This window comes from Haliaeetus albicilla, chromosome 25 (genome assembly GCF_947461875.1).
Source record: "Haliaeetus albicilla chromosome 25, bHalAlb1.1, whole genome shotgun sequence".
In the NCBI taxonomy this organism is placed as follows: Eukaryota; Metazoa; Chordata; class Aves; order Accipitriformes; family Accipitridae; genus Haliaeetus; species Haliaeetus albicilla.
The window spans coordinates 15,981,003-15,995,764 of NC_091507.1; the positions used below are offsets into that span (position 1 = coordinate 15,981,003).

Sequence of the window (14,762 nt, forward strand, 5' to 3'; positions counted from 1 at the left end):
AAAAAACAGTAACAAGCAAGAAATTTTCTTACATAACCAGTAAAATTCAAGCTTGTAGCTATTGTCTCTCTTCCAGGTGCTAGACTTCTCTGTTGCTGGCTGCAGATGCAACAATTATAGGAAAGTGACAAAGGATAAGCAGAGGGAAAGTGATTAAGTTCCTAAAAACTGGCAGTTGCTCTCTGTGCAGGTTATCACAAGTGCAGAGAATATGACCAAAAACTGCATATAAAAGTGCTGCTGCTATAACGTGTCACTGTTATGCCTTCCCCTCATGGTAATCTAACTGCCTAGCTGCATGTTTACACAGCACATAATGCCACTTAGAAAGACATGTAAAGTAAAAGTAAATTAAAAAAGGAAAGTTAATCAGACTGCCCTTTAAACTTCTTGAATCTGCTCTACTTAGTACTAATGTATTAAAATAAAGTTGCATCATTTCTTGGAGGTTACCACTGCTAGCGTTATCATCAACATTTAAACAATTAGCATGAAGCAAACAAATGAAAAAATCAGCCTGAGTTGTGTTGTTCAACCAAATTTGCCATTAATTACCAAATACTTACAATCATCAGGCAAAACTTCCTTGAACTGCTCAAAATACGAATTCAACCGCACTAAGCTTTCCATGTTAATTACTTCTTGCAGTGAGGTGTCTCCAAACCTTTAAAAGGTAAAGGAGGGAACAGTTAAACTCAAGGTAAAAGGTTTCTCCTCTTCTTTGAAACAACTGCACTTGGCAATATGACTACCAGAAAACAGTTTAAAGATTCAGCCCATGAAATTCCTAACCATTCAAAAGCAGAGTAAAGTGTAACAGAGAAGTGTTGTAGTGATTCATTACAGGAAAAGAAAATATATGAGTGTGAGGGGGAAAGTGGGAAGGAAGGTGAAAGAAAAATCTTGTAGAAAATAGTACTTAAAATTCTTTGGCTTTTGTGTCTCTCTTTCAATATTAAATACCCATCTGGTAAATCATTTTGCCTAAATTCAAACTTTTAATAACAGATTTACTAGTTTAGTTCATAAGCTAATAATAACTATAACACCAGTAGATAGGATTAAGAACTTTGACTTCAGATATGTAAATGAGAAATACAGATCTAGGAGTAATAAACCATGAATGTAATAAATATTGTCAGTGATGCCATGATTCATCTCATCTAACTATATCTACATAGATACACACACACAATGTTGACATCTGTAACTATGCTAGTCACCTTGGGCTCCCTTTATAGGCAACATAGGACAACAGTAACTGCTGGAATGCCTTTGTTAGACTTTTTCTAGCTGTCCACCATCACATTGTACGCTCCACCCCAGTACCAAGGCTGCTGTCACAACATGCATGTGCCTGACTTCACTGGAGTTCTCCATCTGAGCAGTGCTCTATCAATGTATTCTTTACAGGATATGGCCATAACAAAGGGAAGCCCTGGTGGCTCTTCCAAAACTGAACAGTTTCCCTAGCAAATATAATTACATAATTATATTTTTTAGCTTTACAAGAACATTGTTGCATTACATAAGTACTGCAAAGTTATGTTAAAACAAAGGTCAATCTAGCCCATTATCCTGTGTTTTGACAGTGGCCAGAAGAGGAAGTCTAGGGGAGAGTGCAAAACCAAGAGGGCAAATACACAGCAATACTCAGAATGATCTCTCAGCCTCTAGTGATCTGTCACCCACAGAGGTCTTGAGTCACAAGCAGTACCTCTGTGTTAAATAGCCCATGACAGGTTTCCTTTTCTGTAAATTCACTTCTGAACCACATAAACCTGCACTAGACTCAAACCCATGAGGTAAGGAGCTCCACAGCTATAGGCTGTATAAAGAAGGACCTCCTTTTTTTTTGTTTTGCATTTGACAGCTTCATTCAGTATTCCCTTGTTTGTGTATTGGAGAAACTGAATCACTGTTAGTAATGCAACAGTGCAACTCCATAGAGACATACTTCCATCAGAACAGGAGACTGCTGAACTGCCATTAAGTTTGAGCTTGCATGACTGAATACATACTTCTCTGCCAGGGTTTGCTGCTCATTGATTCCCACATTGAAAAGAACAGGCTGAACCCTCAGTAACATGCCACTTTGAATCTCTCGTGGCAACAAATCAAACAAGGCGCTTGGCAAAGGGATCCTCACATTAAATCCATCACTGCAAAGAAATAAACAGCTATTAGACACAAAGATCAAAAAGCTACATTCCAAGAATGTGTTATTTATGTAAAGAGGGATAATATCTAGAACATAATACAACTATTAAAAAATAAGTATCAGTCAAAACTGAGGACTTTCAGGAACTGCCACAGCTTGCTCTTAATCAGAAAAGCTGTTCTAGTTCAAAAACAAACCTGCAGCAACCTGTAATGCTGATTTTGCATCCTCATGGACATTTTAATCATATCTGCCAATTTCCTGACAAAAGCTGATTTTGCTCTGCTCATTAATACTGCAGCTCTTGTAAAACTTGGGTAGAAAAAGCCAAATTTTGGCATGTCCCCATCTCATCAAGAGTAAAGTATATTTGATTTTAAAGTGATAAAGGCTAGTGATGATGCACATGCATAAAAGGACACATTTTTGGATACAGTAAGTAGTACTGACTTTTCTGAGCAGAAGGATAGAGGCAATGATAGTAGCAACTGAAGCATAAATTGAAGGGGGAGCTAACAAAAGCACTGATACAGAAACATATCACTCAGACCTACAAGCTGCTCCTGCAGCACAACAGGTTACCTTGAGTCAGCTGAGCTACAGCAAAGAGCACTGTGTATGCTTTATCTCATGGCATACGGGAGGTAACACAGCTTACCTTATCTCATAACATCAGTGCAGACTAAGGTATGTCATACTACCCTATGTTGGAACCGCCAAGACACAAGTTACTGTGGTTTGTGTGCTGTCTGTTAACCTATCAGCAACAATACCTTGGTGTTACATCCAAGTCTTTACAGTGCAGAACTCTCAAGTACAGCATATATGCTCAAGTATAACAAAAGAACTCTGAGAAGTATATAATAAGGTAATCAAAATTGGTCTGTCCCACACTTACATTGGATGGACATGCAAATCCTATGCTTTGTCTGAAAGCAAAAAAACTATTTTCACCTCTAAATGTAAACCTTCCAATAGTTTGCACCAAAATAAATACACAATTTCTTTCTTCTCTTTCTTGAGTAAAATCTAGACAGCAAAAGAATAAGCAACACTATCAGACCTGAAACTAATGAAGACTGGTTTCCTGCTGATTATTGTCCTATAGCTGATGGGAAGTTTCAACTAAATATTTCCTTGGAATGGAATTTTGTGTCAGCTGTCAGTCATTTCCAGAGGTCTCAGCAATTTCTGTAACATACACGATTGTACTGCAGACCTCCTTCAGCTGAGGCACTTTTCATTGCATGTGAACCTTAACTTAACAAAGTTCCTCTAAATGTTTTTATCTTTGAGAACTCTAGCTCTTTTTCAGATGTGGATGACACTGGGCAAAGCTCCAGTGGAGCTTGGTACAGCACACTGTAATCGAATAAGCCTTATTTCCTCCAGAAATCAGATTCAAAATGAAAAGATTCTAAAGACTGAAACACAGAAACACTAAAACATCGATTTCTTTTGCCTCTGTCTTTCCACAGCTTCATCCCCATCTGTGAACTGGCTCTCTCTGGGCAAGAGTTCTATTGCAGGGGCCCATCAGCCCCATGTCAGAAACCAGTGCAAGGCCAGCTGATAAGCAGGCTGAGGCATTCAAATTGAACTGTGACTCTGTTGTAAATGCTTCCTATCATAATACGGCTGTAACAGATCGCTCCCACTCCACTTTATGTGAGGATGTGAATGTTTGTTACTTCAGACTTTTAAAACAAAAATTGCTCTTAAGCTCAAACTTGAAAATACCTCTTTTCAGACAAGTGGCCAAAATGAGCGGCAGTCTGGCCCCAATAGTTTGGAAATTGATCCTAATTGGCCCTAAATAGGCCTCACCTCAGCAGCAGCCCATCAACTGCCTGATACACATTCCATGTCCCGTTGTGCTAACGGCAGCCCATTAGTCAGTGGCATACAGTGAAGCAGTGACCAACTGATCAACAGCAGTGAATTTCAGACAATGAGATCAGCCTCAAAAGTCAGTCTGAGATTTAAAAACAGCACAAGTGCTTAAGAAAATACTGAATACTTCTGGCTTATGATTGTGGATGGCTAGGTCAAGATTATATTTATTCAGAAACCAATACTGCCATGGTTCGAGCCTTGCCATATACCCCTTTCCAGCTTAGCTCCCTGTAAAATGAAACATCAGTAAAAAGGAGTAACTCCGAAACATTTATTTGAAGTTCTGAGAAGAGAAACAACACAGTACAAAAAGCACATAATTCAAGTGCACTACCACTGCTTCTTGTGCCTGCAGTCCCACCCCACTTCCTGCTTCCCCCCCCCCATTTTTTTTTTTTACCGATTTCCAGTGATGACTGGCAGCATGTCAGTAGATGTATTTGATGTGGCCTGAGTTACTTTAAAGGTTACATTCCTCAAGTCCATGATTCCCAAACTCATGTCCTCCAGCATTGCCAGCTCCTCACCTAAATCAAGGAGGAAAAAGTGAATCGTAATCATTACTTGTTACGTACAACTTCCCTTCATCAATTTGATGACGTCCGTAGGTCATTGGTCTCACAAAGAAGTTCTATGGATGCGGAGGCTCTGGAGCCCAGGCCTTCACCTTGACCTACAGACTGCATACAATGTCAGGGTTGACTTTATGAGTTTAGCAAGTTTAGAAAACACCAATTATCTAGCACAGTCCAGACTACCGCTCTTCAAGTAGATTATATGCTGATTTTCCAATTTAGATGACGCTAGGAAGTACTTTTCAGCATTGTCACAGCCGTGATATCCTTTGTTAGGAAAAGTGTGTTGGAAAAGTTACAAGGTATTCTGGATTCATTCAGTAAAGCATGCCCTAACTGGCATCCAGATGGCTGTTCAGACACAGGAGTGAAACACTTTCGACTGAAGTACTTTCCCTTTTTGTATTCTCTCTTCAATCTCACTTTGTACTGCAGGATTACAGGAGGTCAAGAAAATTCAAAAAGCATATTTTGGGCACAGTTTCTCTTAGCTTAGCAGAACTTTAATCCATTTCTTTTCTGAAAAAACAATCCCTATGATATGTTTTGTCTTTTTTTAAACCTTTGACATTATATTATAAGGCAAGTACACTTTATCTTTTAGAAGTAATTCAATTAAATGTGAAGAAATTCAGAGTTGTTAACTAATTAAGTACTCCACATATAATCTGGTTTTGCATTTCAGTTTTCAAAATTGTTTTGTAGCTGAGCTGCAGATTGTTCCAAACACTCATATTCTGCTGTAGCCAATTGCATGCAGAATTTGCTGACTCAGCAGCTAATACCACCCACTTGCCCTGTGCTTTTACCATAAGTGCTCAGCAGGCTCTCAAACTGTGCCAGCAAGCCAATGGTGTAGAGTTGTCTTAGAAATCCATCATCATGCAGGCAGTTCCTCAGCTTGATAATGAAACCACAAATGAGAGCTGTCAGCTGTGAGAGAGAAAACAGATAAGAGTGAAGTGATTCAATACAAAAAAGGCTCTTCAGTCCCAAACAGAAAGAATACCACATACAAGAGATGCCATCACATCTGTCAGACTGATGCACTTTTCCCTTAAATGTCACTCTTTTTTTTCTCCTTGCAGCTGAAGAGAGACAACCAACCAACAAAAATCCAAAACATTCATAAAATCAGACTTAGGGCACACTGCCTTCATCTTGCAAGCTCTCCCAAAATGGGACTGCTGTTGATCTTGCTTCTATTTGTTTTCTGGACACAATCACTTGTATTAGGGGTCTACAACATATGAATTACAAGAGTCTCCGTGGAGAATTGTTTTAGTTACAGATGGAAAAGCAACACAGCTAGTTCCAGGCCATGAATTTTGATAGTATGAATAAATGATTTTTTTTTAAAAATGACATTTTAAGAAAGCTTAAAAATGCAATATCTGTTTGCACTATGCAGAGACTCAAACTCTACTGTTACAAGATATTCAGGACAAGGTCCTGAAGACCTTGTACTAAGATCTAAGATCAGTACTCGTCTTAATTCACTGTCAACAAAGGAATTTCCCAGGTGATTGCCATATGCTACGTACACAGGTGTATGACTGTCACAGAATTAAACAGAAGGGAATAAAGTTCTGTTTATGACAGGTAAATATATTCAATGCATTGAGTTTAAAAATTACCTGCAGTATGGAGTGGGTTTTGTATAGAAAAATTCCCTGAATTTATCTCTATGAGATATAATGTTTTGGGACAACAGCCCTACCAAACAATGTCCAAGAGATGAGCTGTTTGAAATAAATGAACAAGATACTGATTTCATGGTATAATAAGACACAGTACAGAAGCATAGTGGGCAGACATGTGGAAGGTTTTTTAAGTGCAGACACCTGCTAGTCAGTGGCTGACACAAGAGACCCCAGCAGGCCCAGAAACAGAACTTCCAGGAAAAAAAACCAGCACTCATTTCTCTCCCTGTAGCTGGACTTTTTTTCCTTAGGTACCACAAGTCCTGTCGGTTTTCTCAATACGTAAAACAACAAAAGGTAACTGAGGGAGTACACTTTCTGCTTATGGGCTTTTTTTTGCCCTCTTTCACATTTTACTTCTGGTTTTAGTTTGGTGGCATTGGAAGGCAAAGGTTGTTTCTGTAGAGAGCAGTATATTTTCACTAGTTCTGGAATAATTTTTTTTTTAATAGTGAATGTATATCCAAGGGGACACTTAAGTCATATATTGTCAAATGCATGTAAGTGACCAGTAAGGACAGGACAGCACAGCCTGTGAGAGGAGATCAGTGTTAAACCTGAGAGTAGAATAGATCTTAAAAATTCTGAAAATGGTGTCTTTCATATTTCATTTAAAACCCACCACATGTTGAAGTGCAATCAAATCATGCATATTTGCTTGCTTACAGTTTGACAGAAGACAACATCCCTGCGATACTGAAGGCTCAGGCAGAGCCCTATCGTTGGGGCACTGTCCTGCATTAATAAAAAGACCATGGCTTTCTTTGCCTTGTCACTCATCATGGCTACGCAGTCTGTGAGTGTTGTCAGCAAGGGATAAAGAGCTTCACTCCATTCGCCTGGTTAAAAAAAAAAAATAGCAGCACTGTAAGTACTTTATTTGAAACAAACAAACATGCATTAAGAAAAAACATCCTGTTGCAAGTCAAAGTTGTTGATAATTCATATTTAGGGCTTGTTTTATTTTGGCTGGCTGGTTACTCCCTTCTTGTTATTAACTAAGTAATCTTACAGACTGGTTATCATATGAGGAAAATACAGAGAACTTTACTCTGTAAGGCTGTTATGACTTTCCTGACCATGTAATAGCTCCAAAATTTGTGCCCACAAAACAGGCTATACAATAGCTGATTCGGAAAGTATAACAGAGAGATGAATATCTATATACACAAGCGTGTATCACTGTGTGTGCATGTTCAAACACACCCTTTCATAGTGCATACATGGACAGACAGTATGGAGTCTGTCATATAACAGAAATAGTGAACATCTGCTTAGCCATTTCTGTCCATGAGATTTCTCCCATGTATCTTGCCTTTGAATCTTTTTTGGACTCAGAAGTTTACCATTCGACTGCTTCATCAGCTTATTGATCCTTGCTGCACCTCAGTGAGGTAAGACGATGCTTATCTTCCATTTGCAGTATAGGAATAATAAGGCAGAGAGATGAAAAATTCATGTAGGTACTCTTCTAAGTGTCCTCTGTCTGCTGAGTGGCTTTGAAGGCTTAGAGCTAGCTAGCAAGAAACACTAAGTACAGTGATTTAGATGGGATTTAGCTAGATCTTTGGAAGTAGGTCTGAGCTTGACTTCCACTTAAATACATGAGATATGTCCTAGGACTCTGTTCAAAGTCCTACACAGGAAGCATAGAAATGAAACTGCGTTGCCAAAGTCCTATTTTAGTATCCCAAACATTGTGCCTTCCTTCTCCCTAAGAGATTTCTCTGCCTTAAAATGCCGTAGAAGCTCCATTTCTTTTCTTTCCTTCTTTTGCTTTTTGTCTTAATCAACCACAAATTTTAAAACCCCATTTCCGTGACCTTATGAAAAATTATTCAGATGCTTTAACAAAATCCATTCTCTCTGCAATATAAAAAGAAAATAGAACAGTGCTTTGGTTTTGCCCTCCTTAATGTAAGGCTGAAACAGAAGAACACTTCTCTTTTCAAAAGGAGGGACAATGTGTTTTATTTTTTCAAAAGCACTGGAGCTCATAAACAGAACACACAGAACCCCCAGCCTGGCTGGCTGAGGAACAAGGCAATGTACAGATCAGAACCTGCATGAATGGGGTACTTCAAGCCCCTGAAAGGAAGTTGTTTGGGATTCTGACTGAAAGGCAGGACTAAGAGCTAGTAATAATAAATGTTTCTTTGATAACCAGCCAAAGATAGGAACTTTGGAAGTCTGCTAACAGAAACATAACTGACAAGATTAATAGAACTATCCTTTTTGCTTTTATTCTATGCGGTAGATAGATTAGCTAATAAACTACACAAAGGGGAAGTTGTTTGGCTCTGTTCCATTGCCATAAAAAAAGCAGGAAACATCAAAAGAACAGGCAAGGAATTACAGCTTATCTTTTATATTCTATTAAGTATTTTCCCTCAAAATAAATCAGATGCCATAACATGGCCCCACGAACACTTAAAAAGCAGAACACAGATGATACTAACAGTGTTTCTCTTACTGCATTTAAGTGCTTTTCTATAAACAAATGAGAATGACAAAAAGAACTGAAAAGATCTTCCAGCACATCATCATCATCTCATTGCCTGGATATATATACATGTGTCTAGTTATTAACTCAGTGGAGATTTAGAATTGTTGTGTGTCTGGCAGCACTTCATTTGAAAGATATGTTTACCTGTGGTAATCACAAAGTACACTCATGGTATACCAGCCTGCCTGAAGATAAAGCAATTGTTAGATGTTTTTTTCCTCCCGATACTCATATGCAATGCCATGGCCCATCCGGAATAACGAGCGAATAGCCTCTGTGCTGTGTATTCGCTTGGTTTAAAATTTTGGCCATGAAAAAACAAACCCTTGTCAGTCTGCAAAATTCTAAATGCTGTTTGCTACCTACTTCACAGAGGTGTCACCTGTCTTCCTTTCATTTTTTAGTCAATGGTACTTGCTATTAACAATAAACAGGAATAAAAGGAATTGCACTCCCAGGCTCATATCAGGTTGGCACATTTCACTGGCAGCGTTTAAATAAATGTGAAAGGACTCTAAGTGTTCAACTTTCACCTGGATTCTCCTGTCCTTCTGTCTTCCCCTCATTGATTTTCCTAACAGAACTTTATTAATGAAAGTGTATTTTCTATCAGATCAATCAATGGCACCTTCAAACATCATGAGGCACTAATTCAAATGTGCAATCTACTCTGAGCTCTGCTGTTATGTTCTATGAGACAACCAGAACTTTTAAAAACTATTATAGACTCCACTGGGCAGACCCATAGGTAGGGTGATGTGGCGCAGGGGCTGAAACAATGGAGATGCAACAAGCTGTTACAGATTTACAACAGCCTGAGACCTAGTCCAAGCTAGCTGTTGGTATGTCTGGGACACAAATCCAGCTTTTTAATCAGAGGTTTCTAGTTCATGTTAAAAGCTATTCCATTTAAAAACAAACCAGCAGGATGACTGTCATTTGCTTCAGGCGCCTTATATTTTACAGCAAGAGACAAATCCTGCAGTCTCCACTCAGACAGCTACAGCTGAATTCTGGCTGGTAAATAAGGGCCAGACTTTGGCCTTGTAAGTCTTTGCTATTTTTCTTACTACTGCTGCTGACCAAAGTCATACCTTAATGTACACTTTGAAATGTGTCATTTTGAAAGGGGGTGGGGGGAGAGAGAGAGGGGGAGGGAAAGAGAGAGGGAGGCAGGGAAGGAGGGAAGAAGGGAGGGAGAGACAGAGGAAGGGAGGGAGCAAGTGAGGGATGCTGGTAAGGCCTATTAGTTCACACAGTGGACCATCTCTGACTATACATTACTGACTATTTTATAAAAAAATAATGTCTTGTTAAGAGAACCTAATACATAAAGCCTGTATAAATCAAGGATGTAATGTCAGGTTGGAAAAGTTTTTGCTTTTTTCCCCCTAAGACTCTCTCTTCTCCACAGCAATAAAAATATTATTAAAATAACTGTCCTCCAGAACCTTGAAAAGATATTTTTAGTCTTTTCATATTAAAAAAACCCTAGCATCCATAAATCAAAGTACTGGGCACCTGCAGTTGCCCTTGGTTTAGGTCAGGGTTGCAAGGACTCATGATGTCTAAAAGAAGAGATTTATTAAATAAGTTGTAGTTGCTTAGCCCTCATCCAGTGAAGTGTAATTGGCAACCCATTTAAGCACACAGTCAGGTCACATTTGGCTTCAGAGGGAAGCAAGCATTAAGTGCTTCACTACACTGCAGCTTCAGCTACTTACGTTTAAGATGCAGTTCTGGGTATATCTGGGTACCCAGTTGGGGTGACCTGACTGCTGCTAATTACTCCCGTCTTAAAGAAAAAGCATTCATTTATGCACCACATTCATATTTTGCAAATACTAAAGGGATGTTCCAAGAATTAAAAACTTGTGGAGTCTTTTATTGATTAAAAACATTTTCTCAGTGATAGAAGAAAACAGCATGGATAGCTGAGAAGAACATTAATATACTTTGTGAAGATGTAAATCATACCTGCACTGGGGCTTTAATTCCCATTGGTTTCACTAAACTCAGAAGCCCATGCTGTAACAGTTCAAGTACTAAACCTTCACTGAACTCAGATTAAACTACTCTCAAATGGGAGAAAGTACAGCCATCTAGCTGGGAGACAGTGGTATTACAGAGGCATATTATTCAGACCTTGTAAACGCAACAGAAGTGTGCAGAAGTACAAGGACAGAGGAAAGAAGGTTAACAGTGGGATGAAAGTCTCCTAAATTCTGTATTCTGTAACGTTAGATTTGCAGTGCCCGACACTGCTTGGTGTGTACCCACAACAGAGACTTTCCATCAGCCTTGTTGACTGCTCCATGTTTTGCTCAAATTCTCATTCAGAAAGGCCAGCTCAACAGCACATATGAAAGGGCATGTCTGAAATGTCTGAAATGTCAGACTCCCACAGACTTCAATGACATTTGGAACAAGCCTCAAATCATTGTCACCTACAACAGTTGCTGGAACACATCAACTGGAGAAACCAAAGAGACCATGAACAAGTGCTCTCCCATACCTGGACATGAGAGGTTACCAGATACTCCCTTGCACTGTTATTTAGGAAATAATAACTTCTTCATATGCTTAGGTAACTCACATGATATTGCAGAGCATTACCATTTCAAAATGGTCAATCTTAACAGCAAGGCACTTGTTCAGTTGTTAATTATGAACAAAATCCTGCAATTTTCAGAAGAAGCAGAAGCCATGAATGCACATACCTGGGCCAGATTCTTCTGGAGCGGGGCTGCAATCTGCACAGAAATGGAGGGGCAACATGCATGATTAAGGAGCAGCAACACAGTCTAAACATAAGCAACTCAAATGCTCAATGCAAAGGTTCTCAAACACTTTCACTGAGTGAAGAGGAGCTCAGCAGGATACTCCTTTGCCTGTGGGCACCGAGGGCATGGGCTGTCTCCTCCACTCCACTGTTTCTGATCAGAGGAACATCTGGATGGGGACTTGGAGTAAAGCCAGTACCTGCTAGCTCACGGGCTCTCTGTGGATTACCAGCAAGTGTACTGACAATCCCCAGTGATCCACAGGGCGCAATTTGAGAACCACTGGTTTAGTGCAATTATAGAATAAGCTGGCAGTAAGGCTGATAAATAGAATAGCAAAAGACTAGCAGTAAGTTCAATGCACTGAACAGAAAATGACATTAAGGCATCCACAACGCAAGAGTAATAAAGAAACAGTACTTTGCTATCTTAGACAAATTTCTGTTACGCAATTTCTGAAATAGTTACCACAAGCATTAGATTGTATATTAAGGGCTGAAACCTCACCAGTGAAGCCTGTGAGTGTTCCACACTCACTTCAGTGGGAGGAACAAGCTGTCAGATGAAAATACACTACACTGCAATGCAAACAGTAAAAAAATAATATACACCCTGTTATAGTAAGTCTTGCATGAATGAAAAGTAGTTTATTAAGCTAACAGGATTTAAAATTCTGTTGTTTATATCCAGATTCACTAGTCAATGAATTATGAATTTGAAAATAACAACAGAAAATATCAAATTCAATTGTATGCATTAGGACAATCAGCTGAGCTAGACAATCTGAGATAAAAACCTCTCAGTAAATTAAAACTCATCATGTTCATCAAAGAAGCTATATGCCCCCATGCAATTTTAGTAATGAATACCTAAGCCTATAACAAAAATACATTTAAAAATAATTTCTTAAGTCTCCCTTCTACTATTTCAGGCAGTATTTTCTTTCACAAACTTTCATTTCTAGAGAGATTCTCTAAAGTCCTTCAACAGCATTCCACTGTCTCTCTCTTACCAATTCTGGAACTATCTTGGTTTGCTGGTTTTTACATTGCTTTCAAAAAAATTTCTGGCTGCTCTCTGCTCAGTGTCATTTATTCAAAACTCAGAACTGCTAACAGAAAAAGTGTTAGTTCTTTGAATAGATGACAAGGAGAAACTTTAAAATGTTGTGATTCTGAACTTAGCGAAGGGATCTTATTTGTCCCTAAATTACTCCCATGATCAGTTGTGGAAAGTGCCAGCGAAAGGGAAATAACAGAATCAGAGAATGGTTTGGGTTGGAAGGGACATTTAAAGGTCATCTAGTCCAACCCCCCTGCAGTGAGCAGGGACATCTTCAACCAGATCAGGTTGCTCAGAGCCCTGTCCCATCTGGCCTTGAATGCTTCCAGGGATGGGGCATTTATCACCTCTCTGGGCAACCTGTTCCAGTATTTCACCACCCCCATTGTAAAAAATTTCTTCCTTGTATTGAGTCTGAATCTACCTTCTTTTAGTTTAAAACCATTTAACAGGCCAGGTTTGGTGTGGAGTCAAGGAAAGTAACTCAATGGGAAAATTCCCATTGATTTCAGTAAGACCAGGTTTTTTTATAGTATTGAACCTGTTCCTCTGTCAAAAATACTGACCGTTAATTAGGAACTACATCTGATGAGAATGTGATCAAGTACTCAGCTTGCCCTGGCTTACAATAAACTTCCCAAGAGCAATTCAAATTGCTCATTAAGACCTACGAACAATGTTTGCACCAGATACCTAAGAAACAGGATTCCCTCTCCAGGATTTTTTACATTAAATTCACCCAACATGGGTTGACAGTCAGACTTCAGATCTAATCCTGACACTTAGGTACCAATGGGAAACTGCAGCAAGCCCCTTTGTTTTAAAGCTTGTGACACTTCTTGATTTAATGTTTCTGTACCAGGTTCTGTGGATTAAATGGAAAGATTTTTTCCTATTTTGGAGGAACAGAAGGGAAAGGTTACAGAAACTCTTGGCACAAACCAACCCATTGGTAGGTAAGTGCAGCTAATTCCACTTTTATATGGCATAGTGTCAAGATCCAGGGTACCTTTAAAAGATCGACTGAAAACGAAAGAAAATGATTGTTCTAAGATGCTTTCAGCATCAAATTGTCTTGGGAAAAGCTTCTGATATCACCCACCACAGATTTTTTTCTATTTTTTTAAACAGTAAAAATCCACAATTTTTAAACATTGATATGAAGGTGCACTGAAGTTTACCAATAAAACCTTCATGTGCATACATATAAAACTTCATGTAAACTAGCTAGCAAATAAAAACATTTAAAGGTATCAAACTGGTAGAAGAAATTTTGTCAAAGATTAATAGAGAACACATTCTGAAACAAGAACCAACTCTCCTATTCCTTTATAATACACAAAAATGTCAGTCTAGTCTAGAAAAACATGGTCATTTCAGATACTAAGCAAATCATATATAACATATACAAAGCTACACAAAAATATATTAAAATTTATTTTCACTTCCACCTTGCTTTCTTTTTCTTAAGGTACTGCCTTCCACTGCAACATTAACAATGGGATGGACATGAAGTCACAGACACATGTAAGGGACAAAGGGCCATCAAACAATAAGACAGCACAGGAAAAAGGAAATGAAAATACAAATCAATCTTTCTAGAGCTTAGCTTGGCACACCTGCTCTATTAAGTGGCCAAATCATAGAGACCACACATACAGAATGTGAGAATAAGTCAAATAAGTACATATGTAAATGAAATAATTCTGAAATTTAATGCACGGCTGCAAAACTGTCAACCTAAACTGATAAAAATATCTTTCATTCACATGCTCATGGCATTACGCTGGATTCAATTCAGCACCCACTTTACCTCAAATTTTGATAGGATTATTCCACTGAGAGCTTGCACTGCCAGTTCCTACCTTCCAGCTAACAAGAAGTCTAACTAATTGAGTGCCTCAGCACCACAGCTTTTGTCATTTTGGGTTAAAATTTGCTTTAAACTCTAGTAGGTTCATCCAAGTTCAGCTCAGTCTAATGGTACTGCTTGGCTCCCCTCCTATGCTTTGGCAGCCCATCTGGGACCATTAGTGTTGCAGTAGTGCTGCACTTCTCTCATGTTTTATTTATCTT

The 14,762-nt window shown here is 38.8% G+C and overlaps 1 protein-coding gene across 22 annotated transcripts in view; it reads right to left on the minus strand.

The window, feature by feature from the left end:
- INPP4A (inositol polyphosphate-4-phosphatase type I A) overlaps positions 1-14,762 on the minus strand; it is a 130,159-nt gene that overhangs the window by 16,197 nt on the left and 99,200 nt on the right. For 20 of the 22 annotated variants that reach the window (XM_069770025.1, XM_069770033.1, XM_069770027.1 and 17 more), the window contains 6 exons: positions 11,562-11,594; positions 7,002-7,174; positions 5,442-5,565; positions 4,458-4,584; positions 2,022-2,162; positions 567-664 (listed from right to left, as the gene is read on the minus strand). In XM_069770025.1, the coding sequence (XP_069626126.1) occupies positions 567-664; positions 2,022-2,162; positions 4,458-4,584; positions 5,442-5,565; positions 7,002-7,174; positions 11,562-11,594 (696 nt within the window). The remainder of the gene's footprint in view (positions 1-566; positions 665-2,021; positions 2,163-4,457; positions 4,585-5,441; positions 5,566-7,001; positions 7,175-11,561; positions 11,595-14,762) is intronic. The other 2 variants (XM_069770034.1, XM_069770029.1) reach the window with 1 other exon arrangement.